Below are 21,092 nucleotides of genomic sequence, written 5' to 3' on the forward strand. Positions count from 1 at the left end.
GCAAGACAATACTCCATTGCAGCATTGAAGTCTGAATTGCTTGACTGCCGGTAAAGGCAGATGAAAGAATAACGAAATGGCTCCTTACTCACCTGACCTAAATCCTATTGAGAACTTGTGGGTCCATCTTAACCGGGAAATTTATGGTGAAGGAAAACAGTACAACTCTTTGAACAGTGACAGGGAGAAAGCTGTGGTTGATGCTGCCCTCAAAAGTAGATAGTCAAGAGCAAGGCCGGCTCCAGGTTTTTGTTGGCCCCGGGCGAAATAGTCTCAGTGGGTCCCTTTAACCCTAGAACGCATGACCATAAAAATCTACATTTCCACATACCGGGGGCCTTTTAGGCCCGTGTGCAAATAACATGGAATAACTCAAACAAAAATGACAAACAACTATATACCTGAGGAATACCTAGAGTTTCAAAATTCTAACTAAAGTAATCTTGCAGACAATATAAAACAATTAACAGGGCGGGCCTGCAAGGCCCCAGGTATGCGTTCTAGGGTTAACATATACCACAATGCATGATGCACTGATATGGCAGAGAAATATATATATAGTACAAGGCCAAAGATTTCACTTCTTACATTACATGAGTGATATCTATTGTAAATTCTACAACATCTCAGAAACTGGTGAATCCTCACAGTGCACAGTGCAGACAGGACAGTATAGTCGTCCATACAGTATTACGGGGCCCATATAATGCTCCATACAGAATGGCCCCCATATAATGCTCCATACAGAATAATGGACCTCATATAATGCGCAATACAGAATACTGGTCCTCATATAATGCTCCATACAGGATACTGGCCCCCATATAATGCTCCATACGGGATACTGGCCCCCATATAATGCTCCATGCAGGCTGGGCCCCATATAATGCTCCATACAGAATAGTAGCCCTCATATAATGCTCCATACAGGATACTGGCCCCAATATAATGCTCTCTACAGGATACTGGCCCCCATATAATGGTCCATACAGAATACTAGCCCCCATATAATGCTCCATACAGAATACTGGTCCCCATATAATGCTCCATATAGAATACTGGCCTCCATATTATGCTCCATACAGGATACTGGTTTCCATATAATACTCTATACAGAATACTGGCCCCCATATAATGCTCCATACAGAATACTGGCCCACATATAATGCTCTATACAGAATACAGGCCCCCATATTATGCTCCATACAGGATTCTGGTCTCCATATAATGCTCCATACAGAATACTGGCCCCCATATAATGCTCTATACAGAATACTGGCCCCCATATAATGCTCCATGCAGAATACTGGCCGCCATATAATGTTCCATGCAGGCTGGGCCCCTTTTAATGCTCCATGCTCTATAGGCCCCATATAATGCTGCATGCTGTATGGCCCCCGTATAATGCTGCAGGCTGTATGGGCCCCCATATAATGCTGCAGGCTGTATGGGACCCATATAATGCTGCAGGCTGTATGGGCCCATATAATGCTGCAGGCTGTAAGGGCCCCAATATAATTCTGCAGGCTGTATGGGACCCATATAATGCTGCAGGCTGTATGGGCCCCTATATAATGCTGCAGGCTGTGTGGGCCCCTATATAATGCTGCAAGCTGTATGGGCCCCCATATAATGCTGCATGGGCCCCATATACTGCTCCATTCTTCCATACATAAAAAAAATAAAAAATCAAATACTCACCTCACCTCTCTTGCTGCCACTGCTCTGCTCCGGACTCTCCAGCGTCGCCGTCTTCCCACTCTCTGCGATGTGACTGCTCAGCTGAGGGCGCGCTGGAGAGACGTCATTGCGCCCTCTGACCTGAGACGTCACAGTCAGAAGACGCGGAAGAGGCTAGAGCTACGGGGACTGGGACAGGTAATTATTGTTCCGGCCGTGGCCCTGAGCAAGTGGGTGGGGGAGGCACTCACGGGCGCTGGCACCGGACTTCTCTACTGATAGGCCACATAGTGCGCCGGGGTGCCCAATGGCGAGTGGGCCCCCCCACCTGCTCAGGGCCCCAGTGCTTGCCCGGGTGCTGACACCGGGCCTGGTCAAGAGATAAAGAAATTGACAGACTCCATGGATGGAAAGCTTATGACTGTTAGTGAAAAGAAGGATGACAATATTGGTCACCAGGAGCATAACAATTGCGGTCGCAGAGAGTGCAACCGTGATGGGCTCGTGTGGGAGGGGGGCCCACCGAAGCCAGCAGCTATTTCAGCTGGATGTGTGTCTGAGGATGCACATTCAGCTGAAGTGTATCGCGGTGCAGAGACATGCCGGAAGTCACTGGCGGCGCATGGTGGTGACATGATACACTGCCTGTCGCTTGCATGCTAAACTCAACTGGCAGTTTCTGTGCTGGTATAGAAGAGGACACCACACGTCGTGGGAGCTGAGGAAGGTGAGTAGAATTGTTTATTATCTTTACATTTCATGGACAAGAGGCAGAGGACTTACTGAAACGGGCCCAGAATGGGGGGCATTATACCAGGATGGAGAACATATATTAGTGGAAGGGGCCCAGGATAGGGGCAATATACCTGGATGGGGGACATATATTTCTGGAAGGGGCACAGGATGGGGGACATTATGTCAGAAAGGGGCCCAGAATGGAGGACATTATACTAGGAAAAGGAGACACGCCAGTAAGAGGCCCAGGATGGATGATAGTATACCAAGAAAGGGAGACATTATACCAGGAAGGGGTCCAAGATGGAGACATAATACTAGTATGGGGGATATTATTACTGGAAGGAGTCCAGGATGGGGGACATTATGCTAGGAAAAGGCCCAGGATGTAGGACAATATAGCTGGAAGGGCCCCAGGTTAGAGGACATTATACCAGGAAAGGGAGACATTATACAAGGAAGGATCCAGGATGGAGACATTATACTGAGATGGGGTGCATGGGGCCCATGATGGGGGAAATTATGACAGGAAAATGCTCAGGATGGAGGGCATTACAACTGGAAGAGGCCCAGAATGAGGGATATTATTACAAGAAGGGGCCAGACTGGAGGACATTATTACAGCAAGTGGCCCGAATGGGGGACATTATTACAGGATGGGGGACATTGTTATATTATAGGGAGAAAACGTACAGTGGTGTAAAAATGTGTTTCTCCCTTCCTGATTTCTTATTGTTTTGATTCTTTTGCATATCTGTCACACTTAAATGTTTCAGATCACAAAACAAATTTAAATATTAGACAAAGATAACACAAGTAAACAAAAAATGCAGTTTTTAAATTAAGGTCTTTATTATTAAAGGAAAAAGAAATCCAAACCTACAGGGCCCTGTGTAAAAAAGTGATTGCCCCCTAATAACCTAATAACTGGTTGGGCCACCCTTAGCAGCAACTGCAATCAAGCGTTTGCAATAACTGGCAATGAGTCTTTTACAACACTCTGGAGGAATTTTGGCCCACTCATCTTTGCAAAATTGTTGTAATTCAGCCACATTGGAGGGTTTCCGAGCATGAACCGCCTTTTTAAGATCATGCCACAGCATCTCAATTGGATTAAGGTCAGGACTTTGACTAGGCCACTCCAAAGTCTTAATTTTGTTTTTCTTAAGCCATTCAGAGGTAGACTTGCGGGTGTGTTTTGAATCATTGTCCTGCTGCATAACCCAAGTGCCTTTGAGCTTGAGGTCACGCACAGATAGCCGGACATTCTCCTTCAGGATTATTTGGTAGACAGCAGAATTCATGGTTTCATTTGCCACAGCAAGTCTTCCACGTCCTCAAGCAGCAAAACAGTCCCAGACCATCACACTACCACCACCATATTTTACTGTTGGTTTGATTTTCTTTTTCTGAAATGCTGTGTTACTTTTAAGCCAGTTATAATGGGACATACACTTTCCAAAAAGTTAAACTCTTGTCTCGTCAGTCCACAGAGTATTCTCCCAAGATTCTTGGTGATCAACAAGATGTTTTCTGCCAAACTGAGACAAGCCTTTATGTTCCTTTTGCTCAGCAGTGGTTTTCGTCTTGAAACTCTGCCATGCATGCCATTTTTGCCCAGTCTCTTTCTTATGGTGGAGTCATGAACACTGACCTTAACTGAGGCAAGTGAGGCCTGCAGTTCTTTGGATCATGTTGTGGGGTCTTGTGTGACCTCTTGGATGAGTCGTCGCTGCGCTCTTGGGGTCATTTTGTTCGGCCGGCCACTCCAGGGAAGGTTCACCACTGTTCCATTTTTTCATCATTATGGATAAAGGCTCTCACTGTGGTTCACTGGAGTCCCAAAGCTTTAGAAATGGATTTATAACTTTTTCCAGACTGATAGATCTCAATTACTTTGTTCTCATTTGTTCCTGAATTTCTTTGAATCACAGCATGATGTCTAGCTTTTGAGGATCTTTTGGTCTACTTCACTTTGACAGGCAGGTCCTATTTAAGGGATTTCTTGATTGAGAACAGGTGTGACAGTAATCAGACCTGTGTGTGGCTAGGGAAATTGAACCAAGCTTTGGATTTCTTTTTCCCTTAATAATAAAGATCTTCTTTAAAAACTTAATTTGTCAAATATTTAAATTGGTTTTATGATCTAAAACATTTAAGTTTGACAAACATGCAAAAGAATAAGAAATCAGGAAGGGGGCAAATACTTTTTCAAACCACTGTATGTCTTCACAGGATGTGGAACACTACAAGGGCTCACGCATCTGACAAACATGCAAGTGGGAGGGGACCCAGGTCCAAATTTTGCACCAGGGCTCATTGGACTCTAGTTACGCCACTGTGGGTCACTAATATTTTTTTGAAATGTCAGAAATGTATTTTTGTACATTTTGAGTTGTTCGGTTATTATTCTCACTTTAGCAGATGAAAATAAACAATTGAGATGGAAAATGTATGTTTTTCATTTAGTTAATTAAGGAATCTGTACATAAATACTTGCCCAATAACACATAGACCAAACCTCACTTTTACTTTCTAAAGTATTCAGGTGTCAGGTTTATGAACCCTTTGGATTGACCGACAGCACTGGAGTTGTTCACTAATAAAATTACTCATCAAAAATACAAGTTACTTAATAATTGTGCACACAGAGCATATTGCCTTTGGTTGAATTGCAAGGCAACAGTGCAAACCACTAAGAACGACGCCTGACCCCTCAGATATGAGTTAGCATGTGGGAGTCAATAGACTTTCTGTAAGGCTGGAATCACACCAGCGTATGACATCCTATGTGAGAGCGTCGGATGCGATATGCTAATGACCCTCGGCTCCAGCTCTGCTGCGAGTGTGAGCTGAGTGTCAGTGCTCTGTGCTCCGATCCTCTAACATGAATGGATCGCAACACAGCTGCGGAGGGGATGGATAAAGTAATTTCTAAATCTCCACCATGGGCTGACTCAGCGTCTACCGGACTGCAGTGGGCTGACATCCGAGTGCAGTCCTATGCTTCACTCGCAGCCATAGACCTGTATGCGTGCAAGTGAATCAAGCCTCGCTGCAAATCTTAGCATGCTACGAATGTTCTCTCATGCCGAATCGGCATGAGAAAATAATCGCTGATCTGAGCAGCCCCATAGAATAACACTAGGCCGATGTTTTATCACATAGCACTCTGCTGTGTTGTACGGTAGTGTGACCCCGGCCAAACGCCCACTCTCATTTTTTTTTATAAAGTACAATAACAGAATAGAAATGTTAAGAGCCTGAAACTGAAATTAAGCTATTTAATCGTATTTAATCTCTCTTCTAGGTAATCTTGCAACATTAGAAAACCATTCATGTGAATAGTTCTGAACTGCAATTCTAGACACACCCCATGGACAAGAGTCACAATGTTTCAGTTTGAAGTATCATGTCATATTGTCACACCAGGTTACTATTTTGTATATTCTTATTATTAGGCCGGGTTTAGATGAGATTATGGAAAATTGACTATTTTTCTTCCGTAAAAACGGCCAATTTTTCATCCGTATAGTGTTTCATAGGTCCGATATTGACATCTGTATGCTATCTGTTTATACATAAAAAAATAAGTAAATAAAAGAATAAAAAGGCCAAATACAGTTTCCTGTGTCATCAATTGCAATGAATACCTTGAAATACCATCTGAATTGTGTCTATATGGCATCTATTAGTTTTATGTGCCCATTGAGTTTAATGGGTGAATCTGATCAGAAGATTGGATCAGAGTAGTGTATGCTGCAGTTTTTTACACTCAGACCATATAGTAGAAAAAGTTCATGTGAACTTCCTCATGGACTTCCATCAGTCCACGTGCTCTCTGTTTGACATATAAACAGCATACAGACCGAAAAAACGCTCATTTGAACAAGCCCTTAAGTATATACTTACTATTCGGAGTGTTTATTCTCCTGTGAGTGCTGATGAGACCTTTGCTCCCTCTCGGAAGTCATTTACAATTTTCCACCACCTACTAAGAAAACAATGCTTCACACCTCGCAATCATCTGCACAGATACAGTCATGAAAGTTTGGAATATGATACCACAGAGCATATATGATTTTCGTGTTTGGATGAAATTTTTTTTTTATTCATCTGAAAAATATTCATTTTCATTGCAGTGACATTGCTGCACCCTTTTAAAGGTTACATGCTCTGATTGTTATTGTGCAGTAAATACAGATCGTTACATTTACTGTGACATCATCGGCTTGAAATAACCCATCACAATGGAATTTAGACTGTGCCACTCCAGAGATAATTAAAATAGTCACCCAGGGTGCATCTGCCAGGGTGGGGGTGATGGAATTGTGTGGGAAATGAGAATGTAAAGTCTGTAGCCTGTATAGGATCACCAGGATATGTTTGTGTATTATTGATTAATACACTGCTAGCTGTAATACAATATTTATACAATATTTATTCAATAACAATGTTTATTTATTAATACAGACCTATGTATTTTGTTAAAAGAGGGTGGGGTAGAAGGATTGGAGTGCAGAATAAGGGTGGGACAAAAGAAAAAGGAGGTGATTGACTGAGACCTACAGTAAGAGAGTGGGTGGAGGGAGATGAGATCCTGGTACAGTCACACACTGAATGCTAGCCTGCACTTGTCTGTTACCTATCTGGATGATGATTACAACTCCCAGCAGTGGCACAATGCAGCACTAGCACAGTACCCAGCAAATCAGTGCTGCAGCCTTTCCTCCAGTACTTCAATGAAGAGCAGAGATCTGACCCAGCCAGGGAGAAGAGAGAGAAGAGCAGCTGCATCCCACCATTGAGTCACCATGAAACCTGTGGACTTACATGGAGTGCTGGTCATTCTCATGTGCATCTGCCTTGTATTTGGAGATCACCAGGTAGGAATTTATGACAGTCCTATCTCCACTTAATAAGTCACAGGTTTCTTATTATTATCAGTTTGTCAGACTTTGTCCTAGTAATGATGCAATCTGTGCTGTTCTGTATTAATAGATCTAGATGCCCATACTGAGTGTGACACCCCCTGTATGGTGGAAATCAGGATTCTGCTGCACTATGTTGCTTTATACTGGATTACAGACAAAGCAGCAGCACTGCAGTAACAGCAAAAAGTAGAATGGTCAGCCCCATTAGTAATTGATGAGGACCACCTAACTGCATTCCCAGTAATCAGACAGTAAAATCCTCTGCCACATTTGTCAGTGACTGGAATAATGAGGGATGGGTATCAGTTATTTATGGAATCTGCATCTGTAACTCCCCAGTCCTGACAGCCTCATATTAAACCCCTCTGCAAGCATCTAGGAAAGCAACCACATCCATTACTATTGGATCCATTTTAAGGGTATCGGTATGAATTTTCTACAGATAGCCATGTTTTAACATTTAGCATATAAAATCTAATAGTGTCAGTACCAGCAGCCACAACCTTTACTCCCATACAAAGCCTAGTAGATGTCCCCATTATTGCCAGGCAGACTGAAGGTACAGGGAGGAAGTATAGTAAACACCCCCTGAAATAACAGCCAAGGTGGCTCCATTACCAGTGCCATCATAATCCCATTCCCAATGCCCCCCTTCCATGAACAATATCACCAGCAAAATGCTCTGCACTAACTGTTCCACTGATTTTCCTGTTCTTTGAAACAGAAGGCTTAGTGGGATAAGCAATATCTGATCAGTGGGGGGTCTGAGTCTTGCCACCCTGCTATTTAAAGGGGTATCGGTGGTCCACTGTATAGTGATCCAGGGGTAGCACTGTACTTTTAGTAACAGCTATGAGCAGTATTACAATGCATTACAGATTTGTCTTATTTAAGGGAATAGGACTAGCCTGTAATACAAAAAAGGTATGAAGCTGTGCTTTACAGAGTACCACACCCCCTTTAAAGAGCCCGAATGCCACAGACGCTGAGAGTCGGACCCCCATCTGTCTAATATTACCGGCCTATCCTGAAGACAGCACATCAATTTTAAAGAACCAGCTGTGAATATAGAAATCATTGGGCTCCATAGCAAAAATCCTAATTGGACCATGTCTCCGCTCTCCTCCCCTACAAAATAAATTGGTGGAATAGGTGGGGTCACAGCACACAGGAGCAGTCACAGAAGAGCATACCTCCCTACTTTTAAAGACAGGAAGAACGACTTGTATTGCACAATAATTTTGCCCCTGTTGAAGCCCCTTAGTGTTCTCATCCACCAAGATACACCTTTTATGGTTCCCATAAAGTATGATGCCCCCCACACAGTATGAATTCCTCCAATTTGCCCCCACATTTTCCCTCACATACATAGTATGATGACCTCAAAGTGTCACCAGTAATATATGCTGACTTCACAGTGCCCACAGCTGTCTGATGCCCTTCCAGTGCCCCCCACCAGTATGAAGTCCTCAAAGTTCTTCCAAATGCATTATGAGGTACCCAAAGTGACACCCCCCCTCCACAGTATGCCTCCACAATCTCTCACACAGTATGATGGCCCCTACTACACTGTATGTTGGCCACCACAGCTCCTGCCTCCACTGTCTCCCACAGAGTATCACACAGTATGAAGGCCCCCCATAGTATAACAGTCTGAGACCCCCCCAAACACATGATCTGACTGCCCCCACAACCTCCCCACACAGTATGATGGTCCCCACAGTTCCCCCTGCACAGTATAATAACCTGCCTGATTTGTTGCTCCAGTCTGTGCACTGTGCGGACTGAGGCTCTGTACAGCAGGTGTGATCTAGTGATGGAATTGCACCTGATGCACTGATACTTCGACACACTGAATGGGAGAGCAGGGAGCTGACTGCTTCAGGCCCCCCCAAACCCCCGGGCCCCATGACAGCCGAGTAATCTGGTAGACTTCTGTGTTCTGATAGGAATTCCTGAGATCTTTTCTGAATTGAAGCATCTGACGACATTTCAGGAAAGTCACCCGTATAAAGCATTTTCAACACTTCTTGGTATCTTTACTTCACGGCAATGTATAAAGAAGAGATATATGTGTATAAAAGTTGCTATCAGTAATGACTTTCATGTAGCATGGGGCTAGGTTCACACTTGTGTAGGAGGCTCCTTACCAAGTTACATTATTTAAAATGACAGCCTCCCAAATGGAAACCAATCAGGCTCCATTATATTGGGAAACCAATCAGGCTCCATTATATTGAATGGGCTTTGTGTGGCGCTGTTTGTATCCGTCATAGAATAGATACATTTTTTGCTGGAGTTACATATTTCTTTCCCTATAATGCAGGGGTGCACACCCTTTTTTGGTCCGGGGGCCACATTGCTAGATTGAAACAACCCCATTGGCCTCAATAAAATACCATAAACATCACAACATAAGTGTCTAATAGTTTATAATAGCATTTTTAGGACTCCCACCTATTAGGAGGATGGAGGTCCACTTCTTTCCCATTAACAATGCAGACCATGGAGTCAGCTTTCTCCATTGTAGTTTATGTGAGATGCTGACACAATCGGGTGTTTTCCTCCTTCCATAAACGACAATGGTTATGGCAGCACTGATGCATGACCACTTCTTAACTTCATCTACTCCTTACCTAGATGATGACTTGGTCACAGACATGGCCACACAGTGCACCATTGCTAGGTACCCATCCCTACAGCACTACCCCACACTCCTTTACATGAAGAATACATTTGGTGATCCACCAGACACTGTCAGGCATGTCTGTGACCATATACACTCTTCAACATTAAAATTGCAAGACCTAGAAGAAAAATCATGGAATTATGGAAATAATAGGATGGATAGACATGTTAATGATATGCAAATGATGAAAATATGCTCAATAGGAGACGAGTTTGAAGATGCTGCAGCCATAGGAGCACGTTTAGGCCACGCAGTCTGCTCACAATAGTACAAGGCACATGTGGCCTGGCGATGGAGTGATGAAAAACCGATTCTGGTACACTTTGGAGAAATTGACGTTACACTGGTTCCACAACCAAATCAATGTAACTCCAAGCTGTCAGTGTACCTGAAATGAAGACTAGAGGAGTCCAGCTACTGTACATCCCCCCTCCTCCACCATAGTCATGGGACTAGGACCAGTATGATGTTCCCTGGTGAAGACCTCTTCATGGTGTTATCTACATCGTCTCCTTACAAATCTCTGGCTATCATTGCATCCAAGACAAAAGTGAGATGCATCACTGAAGAGGATAAACCTCCATTACAGCCTCCATTGGCGTGAGGTCAGTGAAGATGTATTCACGAGGGAACGTCCTACCAGTCCTATTCCTAAAATTATGTTGTGGGATGGTATAATGCAGTGGTCCCCAACCTTTCTTACTCGGAGAGCCACATTCAACTCTGAGAGAGGGTCACAAGTCACATGCTGACCTCCACTCAGAATATAACAACCTGCTCCTGCCCCCCCCCCAAAGTTCCTAAAAAACTTTCCCACAGAAACCACACCGAGGCAGTATACTTACATGCAGGAGTAGAAACCTTAGCCCGATTTGGTACCCTCGCATCAAGCACTCCTACATCCATCCTTAGGGATCTTCTCCGACTGGCGGTATCATCCTGTCTGCAGATTACTATACTGAATTCATTCTTAAATCCCCAAAAGGCCAGTACATGTATGTCCAGAGTTGCTCTTGTGTACGGTTCTACTCACAAAAGTCACTATCTGGAGATCTGCTCTTCATAGCTGTTACTAATCATGGTGCTAATGCACTAATTTACTAGATAGCCGCGAGCCATGTCATCGGCCAGCGAGCCACATGTGGCTCCCCAGCCACAGATCGGGGACCCATGGTATAATGTATGGTGACTGGACCCTTCTAGTCTTTATTCCAAGTACAATAACAGCTCAGAATTACATTGATTTCTTCATGGAAAGAGCCATACGTCCCAAATTGTCCCAGAAGCTGTATCTCAACACAACAATGCCAGGCTGCATGTTACTTGTGCTACTGTGAGCAGCCTGCGTGGCCTAAATGTGCTACCATGGCCTGCACTGTCTCCGGACTTGTCTCCCATTGACCACATCTGGGACGTCATTTGTCAGCAATTCCAAAGGGAGCTGCCAGCAGCGGATCTTGATAATTTGTGTTCCCAAGTGCATTCAGCGCAGCAGAGCATTCTACAGTCCATCACTAATAACATCATAGATGGCAGCCAAGATATGTGTCTTGTTACAGTGTGTGAGGGCACTTACACAGCAGTATGTCTTGTTACAGTGTGTCAGGGCACTTACACATTAGTATATTTTGTTACAGTGTGTGAGGATACTTACACGGCAGTATATTTTGTTACAGTGTGTCAGGACATTTACACAGCAGCATGTCTTGTTACAGTGTGTCAAAGCACTTACACAGCAGTGTGTCTTGTTACAGTGTGTCAGAGCACTTACATGGTAGTATGTTTTGTTACAGTGTGTCATTGCTCTCACACAGAGGTATGTTTTGTTACTGTGTTTCAGGGCACTTACACAGCAGTATGTTTTGTTACAGTGTGTCAGAGCACTTATACTGCAGTATGTTTTGTTACAGTGTGTCGTTGCACTTACACAGAGGTATGTTTTGTAACAGTGTGTCAGAGCACGTACACAGAGGTATGTCTTGTTACAGTGTGTCAGAGCACTTGCACTGCAGTATGTTTTGTTACAGTGTATCATTGCACTTACACAGATATGTGTTTTGTTACAGTGTGTCAGAGCACTTACACAGAGATACAGGTGCATCTCACTAAATTAGAATATCATCAAAAAGTTAATTTATTTCAGTTCTTCAATATAAAAAGTGAAACTCATATTATATAGAATCATTACAGACAGAGTGATCTATTTCAAGTGTTTATTTCTGTTAATGTTGATGATTATGGTTTACAGCCAATGAAAACACAAAAGTCATTATCTCAGTAAATTAGAATACTTTATAACAACAGCTTGAAAAATGTTTTTAAAATCCAAAATGTTGGCCTACTGAAATGTATGTTCAGTAAATGCACTCAATACTTGGTCGGGGCTCCTTCTGCATCAATTACTGCATCAATGCGGCGTGGCATGGAGGCGATCAGCCTGTGGCACTGCTGAGGTGTTATGGAAGCCCAGGTTGCTTTGATAGCAGCCTTCAGCTCGTCACCATTGTTGGGTCTGGTGTCTCTCATCTTCCTCTTGACAATACCCCATAGATTCTCTATGGAGTCAAGGTCAGGCGAGTTTGCTGGCCAATCAAGCACAGTGATACTGTTGTGTGTAAACCAGGTATTGGTACTTTTGGCAATGTGGACAGGGGCCAAGTCCTGCTGGAGAATGAAATTTCCATCTGCAAAAAGCTTGTCGGCAGAGGGAAGCATGAAGTGCTCTAAAATTTCCTGGTAGATGGCTGCACTGACTTTGGTCTTGATAAAACACAGTGGACCTGCACCAGCAGATGTCATGGCTCCCCAAACCATCACTGATTGTGGAAACTCCACACTAGACCTCAAGCAGTTGGATTGTGTGTCTCACCACTCTTCCTCCAGACTCTGGGACCTTGATTTACAAATGAAATGCAAAATTTACTTAGTGTCAATGACTGCCTTCTGGACATCTGTCAAGTCAGCAGTCTTCCCCATGATTGTGGAGCCTACTGAAACAGACTAAGGGACTTTTTTAAACTCGTAGAAAGCCTTTGCAGGTGTTTTCTGTTAATTATTCCAATTTACTGAGATAATGACTTTTGTGTTTTCATTGGCTGTAAGCCATCATCATCAACATTAACAGAAATAAACATTTGAAATAGATCACTCTATTTGTAATAACTCTATATAATATGAGTTTCACTTTTTATATTGAAGAACTGAAATAAATTAACTTTTTGATGATATTCTAATTTAGTGAGATGCACCTGTATGTTTTGTTAAGGTGTACCAGGGCACTTCCACAGATGTGTGTCTTGTTACAGTATGTCATTGCTCTTACACAGCAGTATGTTTTGTTACAGTGTGTCAGGGCACTTACACAGATGTATGTCTTGTTACAGTGTCTCATTGCACTTACACAGAGGTATGTCTTGTTACAGAATGTCATTGCTCTTACACAGAGGTATGTTTTGTTACAGTGTCAGAGCACTTACACTGCAGTATGTTTTGTTACAGTGTGTCAGAGAACTTTCACTGCAGTATGTCTTGTTACAGTGTGTCATTGCACTTTGTAAGGTGGCAGTGTTCACACAGTGCAGTAACTGATGCAGTGACCCAAGCATTCAGTTCGGTGACAATGTCATGTTGGAGAACTGTAGTCCTACCCAGAAGCTCTGAGAACTCGTCGGTATTCTGCTGCACCAGTGAGCGAGCCTCCCGTCGCTGCTGTTTAGTGAGAGCATCACTTATCCTGACCTCTCCCCCGGACGCATCCCTGGCTGAAGGTAGAGACCTCTCTGGTGATATGCCCGGAGTGACGTCTGTAACTAAACACTCTCGATCTTTCCAAGGTTTTAGCAGGTTTACATGATAAAGCTGCTCAGGTTTCCTCCTTCCGGGCTGATACACCCGGTAATTTACCTCCCCCACCTTTTCTCGAACCTCATATGGCCCTTGCCACTTGGCCATGAGCTTACTCTCGGCTGTGGGTACCAGTACTAACACCCGATCGCCCTTGTTAAAAGACCTGACCGTGGCTCTTTTATTATATGTGCACCTCTGGGCTGCCTGGGCATCTAGCAGATGTTCTTTCACGATGCGCATGACCGCCGCAAACCGGTCCTGCATACTAGCCACGTGTTCAATTATACTCCTATGTGGAGTCGGCTCTTGTTCCCACGTCTCTTTGGCTACATCCAACAGACCCCTAGGGTGTCTGCCATGCAATAACTCAAAGGGAGAGAACACTGTGGAAGCCTGGGGCACCTCACGGACGGCGAACATCAAATAGGGTAGCAACAGGTCCCAATCCCTTCCGTCCTTAGAAACCACCTTTTTTAACATGGACTTGAGGGTTTTATTGAACCGTTCTACTAGCCCGTCGGTTTGAGGCTGGTACACCAAGGTGCGCAATTGTTTAATTTTAAGCAGTTTGCACAGTTCCCTTTTCACTTTGGACATAAAAGGGGTCCCCTGATCCGTCAGAATCTCCTTAGGTAGTCCAAGGTGACAGAACATGGCAAACAGCTCCCGTGCAATCAGTTTTGCCGAGGTGTGGCGTAGCGGTATAGCCTCCGGGTACCGGGTGGCATAGTCGACGATCACCAGTATGTGTTGGTGGCCACGAGCGGATTTTACAATGGGCCCACCCAGTCCATTGCAATCTGTTCAAAAGGTACCTCTATCACTGGCGGGGGTACCAATGGGCTATGGAAACTTGCAGTGGGTGTTGTCAACTGACATTCGGGGCAGGATTCGTAGTACTTTTTGAGCTACGCATAAATCCCCCACCAAAAGAACGGCTGCAAGATACGCTCTTGCGTCTATTTAACCTCTAAGTGTCTACCCAGCAGGTGTGTGTGTGCCAACTCCAGAACTGCCCGACGGTAAAATTGAGGTACCACTAACTGTTCTACGACCTCGTCCCTGATTTTGTCTATCCTATAGAGCAACTCACCGTTGACTACCATGCGTAGAAATACAGTATCTGCACCGGGCTGTTGAGCTACGCCATTTACCTCTAACACCCTTTCCTGCACCCGAGTCAGAGTGGGATCCTGTAGCTGAGCTGTCCCAAACATGCCCCGGGACACTTCCAGCTCGGGGATCGATGGGGTCTCCTCGACCTCTCCTGCCAGCACCTCTAGGGGAAACCTATCGGGGTCACACTCTGTCCCTAGGTTGGACACCCCTATGGCAGGTACCCCTGACTCGGGTTCGTCGGGTACACTGCCTGTAACACATTTTACCGGGGGAGAGTGGATTTTGTTTTTCCACAGAGTCCAGAACAGGGGCAAGTCTCTTCACAACACAGTCCCATAGGGAAGAGTTTTTACCACCCCCACCACATGTTTTATGTCTCCACATGGTGTGGACAAAACTACCTCCGCGGTTGGGTACTCTCGGAGGTCCCCATGGATACACACAACCCCAACTGTCCGTCCACTGGGGTTGTCTCCTGCCACCAGCAACCCATGTACCAAAGTCACTAGGCTCCCCGAATCTAGGAGGGCCTCTGTGGGGTACCCATTAACCAGTACCTGGCACAGTTGGGGCTCACTGTCCGAGGGGTCGGCACTCGGAGTGCAGATGGTCTGGGCGTACATTGAGACCCGGCGGTTATATCCGCAGTCCATGGGTTCCGTAGTCAGGAGGCAGTTAGCAACCACATGTCCCAGCCCCTGACACCGCTAGCACCTAATGGTGGAGGTACTGTTAGGTCTTATGACCATTTGGGAGGGAACCGGTCTCCTGCCACTCTCACTCCGGGGTACCACTTCAGCACGGGTACGGTGCTGACTGTCCTCAGCAGAGGGACCAGAAACAGAGCCACCAATTCTGCGCACTGGACAGCTGGTAGGTTTTCCCGCTCTGCTGTGCGCTCATAAATGGTCAGGAAGGCTTCCACATCCTGCGGTCCCATCTTCCTCAACGCTGAGCGAACCTTGTCCCGGGCCTCGCGACATTCTGGGGATGGTGCCGTCGGCGTCTCCCGCAGGGCAGCAATCTGTTGCAGCAAAGGTTCATTTGTTTTTTGCTGCTGCTGTTACAGTAGCTGCTGCTGCTGATTATGCTGCTTTTCCCGCTCCTGCTGTTGCCGCTGAGACTGCAGCTGCTGCTGCTGGGTAAGTACCAGCTGCTTTAACAGCTCCTCCATTTTGTCCACGGGGTGGGGCTGAAAGGTGGCAGGCCGGATTGTGGTCATGCAGCTGCCGGTGGGGTATCCCTCAGTCACTATGCCCACATTCTCCACCAAGCTGTAAGGCGGCGGTGTTCACACCGTGCAGTAACTGAGCAAGCAACTTCAACATAAACAGCTTTTATTCAGCAACTCACGGGTAAACAGAAAAGTCCTCCGGTTCGCAGCTGGGTTAACATGAGTCCTTAAACAACGGTTGCCGGGGGGCAATGGCCACGCCGGGCCGCTCAGCGCCTGACCGGTGCAGAGCCTTCTCAGGTGTGGGTTCAGCTATACACAGTCCCGCTGAGCTTTCCTGCTGTGCTCCTAGCAGGTTCCAACATAGACCAACCCTAATCCTTAGTGCAGGGTTTTTAAAGGACCTGTGGCAAGAGCCACTGGAAAACCCGGGTTGGAGGGAGGAGGCCGCCCCACTGCCTCCTGTGACCTCCTCCAAGAAATGAAGGCCCTGCCGGGTTTTACTAATCTGCCTTAGCCAGGTAGTCTGACCAGGTCAATGCTCACCTTCATTCCTGCATTGCAGCCGCAGGTGAGTTTGTGACTGCAATGCCCTTCAATGGATTTAATAGGTCTCTGTACACATTCAGGGGATATATGACATCCCTCGTATACGATCCCGGTCACTGCCTCACAGAGGTATGTCTTGTTACAGGGTGTCAGAGCGCTTACACTGCAGTATGTTTTGTTACAGTGTGTCAGAGCGCTTACACTGCAGTATGTTTTGTTACAGTGTGTCAGAGCACTTACACAGAGATATGTTTTGTTAAGGTGTGCCAGGGCACTTCCACAGATTTATGTCTTGTTACAGTGTGTCAGAACAATTACACAGAGGTATTTTTTGTTACACTGTGTCAGGGCACTTACACATATGTATGTCTTGTTACAGTGTGTCAGAACACTTAGACAAATGTATGTCTTGTTACAGTGTGTCATTGCACTTCCACAGATGTATGTCTTGTTACAATGTGTCAGAGAACTTACACAGATGTGTGTCTTGTTACAGTATGCCATTGCTCTTACACAGCAGTATGCTTTATTACAGTGTGTCAGGGCACTTACACAGATGTATGTCTTGTTACAGTGTGTCATTGCTCTTACACAGAGGTATGTCTTGTTACAGTGTGTCATTGCACTTACACAGAGGTATGTCTTGTTACAGTGTGTCATTGCACTTACACAGAGGTATGTCTTGTTACAGTGTGTCATTGCTCTTACACAGCAGTATGTTTTGTTACAGTGTGTCAGAGGTATGTTTTGTTACAGTGTGTCAGGGCACTTCCACAGAGATATGTCTTGTTACAAAGAGTCAGAGAACTTACACAGAGGTATGTCTTGTTACAGTGTGTCATTGCTCTTACACAGAGGTATGTCTTGTTACAGTGTGTCATTGCACTTACACAGAGGTATGTCTTGTTACAGTGTGTCATTGCACTTACACAGAGGTATGTCTTGTTACAGTGTGTCATTGCACTTACACAGATGTGTGTCTTGTAACAGTATGTCATTGCTCTTACACAGCAGTATGTTTTGTTACAGTGTGTCAGAGGTATGTCTTGTTACAGTGTGTCAGGGCACTTCCACAGAGATATGTCTTGTTACAAAGAGTCAGAGAACTTACACAGAGGTATGTCTTGTTACAGTGTGTAATTGCTCTTACACAGAGGTATGTCTTGTTACAGTGTGTCATTGCTCTTACACAGAGGTATGTCTTGTTACAGTGTGTCATTGCACTTACACAGAGGTATGTCTTGTTACAGTGTGTCATTGCACTTACACAGATGTGTGTCTTGTAACAGTATGTCATTGCTCTTACACAGCAGTATGTTTTGTTACAGTGTGTCAGAGGTATGTTTTGTTACAGTGTGTCATTGCTCTTACACAGAGGTATGTCTTGTTACAGTGTGTCATTGCTCTTACACAGAGGTATGTCTTGTTACAGTGTGTCATTGCTCTTACACAGAGGTATGTCTTGTTACAGTGTGTCATTGCACTTACACAGAGGTATGTCTTGTTACAGTGTGTCATTGCACTTACACAGATGTGTGTCTTGTAACAGTATGTCATTGCTCTTACACAGCAGTATGTTTTGTTACAGTGTGTCAGAGGTATGTTTTGTTACAGTGTGTCAGGGCACTTCCACAGAGATATGTCTTGTTACAAAGAGTCGGAGAACTTACACAGAGGTATGTCTTGTTACAGTGTGTCATTGCTCTTACACAGAGGTATGTCTTGTTACAGTGTGTCATTGCTCTTACACAGAGGTATGTCTTGTTACAGTGTGTCATTGCTCTTACACAGAGGTATGTCTTGTTACAGTGTGTCATTGCACTTACACAGAGGTATGTCTTGTTACAGTGTGTCATTGCACTTACACAGAGGTATGTCTTGTTACAGTGTGTCATTGCTCTTACACAGAGGTATGTCTTGTTACAGTGTGTCATTGCTCTTACACAGAGGTATGTCTTGTTACAGTGTGTCATTGCTCTTACACAGAGGTATGTCTTGTTACAGTGTGTCATTGCTCTTACACAGAGGTATGTCTTGTTACAGTGTGTCATTGCTCTTACACAGAGGTGTGTCTTGTTACAGTGTGTCATTGCTCTTACACAGAGGTATGTCTTGTTACAGTGTGTCATTGCTCTTACACAGAGGTATGTCTTGTTACAGTGTGTCATTGCTCTTACACAGAGGTATGTCTTGTTGCAGTGTATCATTGCTCTTACACAGAGGTATGTCTTGTTACAGTGTGTCATTGCTCTTACACAGAGGTATGTCTTGTTACAGTGTGTCATTGCTCTTACACAGAGGTATGTCTTGTTGCAGTGTGTCATTGCTCTTACACAGAGGTATGTCTTGTTACAGTGTGTCATTGCTCTTACACAGAGGTATGTCTTGTTACAGTGTGTCATTGCTCTTACACAGAGGTATGTCTTGTTAAAGTGTGTCATTGCTCTTACACAGAGGTATGTCTTGTTACAGTGTGTCATTGCACTTACACAGAGGTATGTCTTGTTACAGTGTGTCATTGCTCTTACACAGCAGTATGTTTTGTTACAGTGTGTCATTGCTCTTACACAGCAGTATGTTTTGTTACAGTGTGTCAGAGGTATGTCTTGTTACAGTGTGTCAGGGCACTTCCACAGAGATATGTCTTGTTACAAAGAGTCAGAGAACTTACACAGAGGTATGTCTTGTTACAGTGTGTAATTGCTCTTACACAGAGGTATGTCTTGTTACAGTGTGTCATTGCTCTTACACAGAGGTATGTCTTGTTACAGTGTGTCATTGCACTTACACAGAGGTATGTCTTGTTACAGTGTGTCATTGCACTTACACAGAGGTATGTCTTGTTACAGTGTGTCATTGCTCTTACACAGCAGTATGTTTTGTTACAGTGTGTCAGAGGTATGTTTTGTTACAGTGTGTCAGGGCACTTCCACAGAGATATGTCTTGTTACAAAGAGTCAGAGAACTTACACAGAGGTATGTCTTGTTACAGTGTGTAATTGCTCTTACACAGAGGTATGTCTTGTTACAGTGTGTCATTGCTCTTACACAGAGGTATGTCTTGTTACAGTGTGTCATTGCTCTTACACAGAGGTATGTCTTGTTATAGTGTGTCATTGCACTTACACAGAGGTATGTCTTGTTACAGTGTGTCATTGCACTTACACAGATATGTGTCTTGTAACAGTATGTCATTGCTCTTACACAGCAGTATGTTTTGTTACAGTGTGTCAGAGGTATGTTTTGTTACAGTGTGTCATTGCTCTTACACAGAGGTATGTCTTGTTACAGTGTGTCATTGCTCTTACACAGAGGTATGTCTTGTTGCAGTGTGTCATTGCTCTTACACAGAGGTATGTCTTGTTACAGTGTGTCATTGCACTTACACAGAGGTATGTCTTGTTACAGTGTGTCATTGCACTTACACAGAGGTATGTCTTGTTACAGTGTGTCATTGCTCTTACACAGCAGTATGTTTTGTTACAGTGTGTCAGAGGTATGTTTTGTTACAGTGTGTCAGGGCACTTCCACAGAGATATGTCTTGTTACAAAGAGTCAGAGAACTTACACAGAGGTATGTCTTGTTACAGTGTGTCATTGCTCTTACACAGAGGTATGTCTTGTTACAGTGTGTCATTGCTCTTACACAGAGGTATGTCTTGTTACAGTGTGTCATTGCTCTTACACAGAGGTATGTCTTGTTACAGTGTGTCATTGCACTTACACAGAGGTATGTCTTGTTGCAGTGTGTCATTGCTCTTACACAGAGGTATGTCTTGTTACAGTGTGTCATTGCTCTTACACAGAGGTATGTCTTGTTGCAGTGTGTCATTGCTCTTACACAGAGGTATGTCTTGTTACAGTGTGTCATTGCTCTTACACAGAGGTATGTCTTGTTACAGTGTGTCATTGCACTTACACAGAGGTATGTCTTGTTACAGTGTGTCATTGCACTTACACAGATGTGTGTCTTGTAACAGTATGTCATTGCTCTTACACAGCAGTATGTTTTGTTACAGTGTGTCAGAGGTATGTTTTGTTACAGTGTGTCATTGCTCTTACACAGAGGTATGTCTTGTTACAGTGTGTCATTGCTCTTACACAGAGGTATGTCTTGTTGCAGTGTGTCATTGCTCTTACACAGAGGTATGTCTTGTTACAGTGTGTCATTGCACTTACACAGAGGTATGTCTTGTTACAGTGTGTCATTGCACTTACACAGAGGTATGTCTTGTTACAGTGTGTCATTGCTCTTACACAGCAGTATGTTTTGTTACAGTGTGTCAGAGGTATGTTTTGTTACAGTGTGTCAGGGCACTTCCACAGAGATATGTCTTGTTACAAAGAGTCAGAGAACTTACACAGA

General features: G+C 44.4%; 1 protein-coding gene and 1 long non-coding RNA gene across 3 annotated transcripts in view; one reads left to right on the plus strand and one right to left on the minus strand.

Annotated features, from left to right (window-relative positions):
- Nucleotides 1-8,166, minus strand: part of LOC141273658 (uncharacterized) — a 56,217-nt gene extending 48,051 nt beyond the window's left edge. For both annotated transcript variants that reach the window (XR_012322115.1, XR_012322114.1), the window contains exons 1-2: nt 7,249-8,166; nt 6,328-6,409 (exon numbers count right to left, since the gene is read on the minus strand). This is a non-coding gene — a long non-coding RNA (uncharacterized lncRNA). The remainder of the gene's footprint in view (nt 1-6,327; nt 6,410-7,248) is intronic.
- LOC141273656 (neurotrypsin-like) overlaps nt 6,961-21,092 on the plus strand; it is a 101,216-nt gene continuing 87,084 nt past the window's right edge. Inside the window, exon 1 of the mRNA XM_073685795.1 lies at nt 6,961-7,301. Within this exon, the coding sequence (XP_073541896.1) occupies nt 7,230-7,301 (72 nt within the window). The 5' untranslated portion in view covers nt 6,961-7,229. The remainder of the gene's footprint in view (nt 7,302-21,092) is intronic.

The sequence above is a fragment of the Phyllobates terribilis genome, unplaced genomic scaffold, assembly GCF_046119375.1.
Source record: "Phyllobates terribilis strain yellow unplaced genomic scaffold, ASM4611937v1 Scaffold_5__5_contigs__length_657084704, whole genome shotgun sequence".
Taxonomy (NCBI): Eukaryota; Metazoa; Chordata; class Amphibia; order Anura; family Dendrobatidae; genus Phyllobates; species Phyllobates terribilis.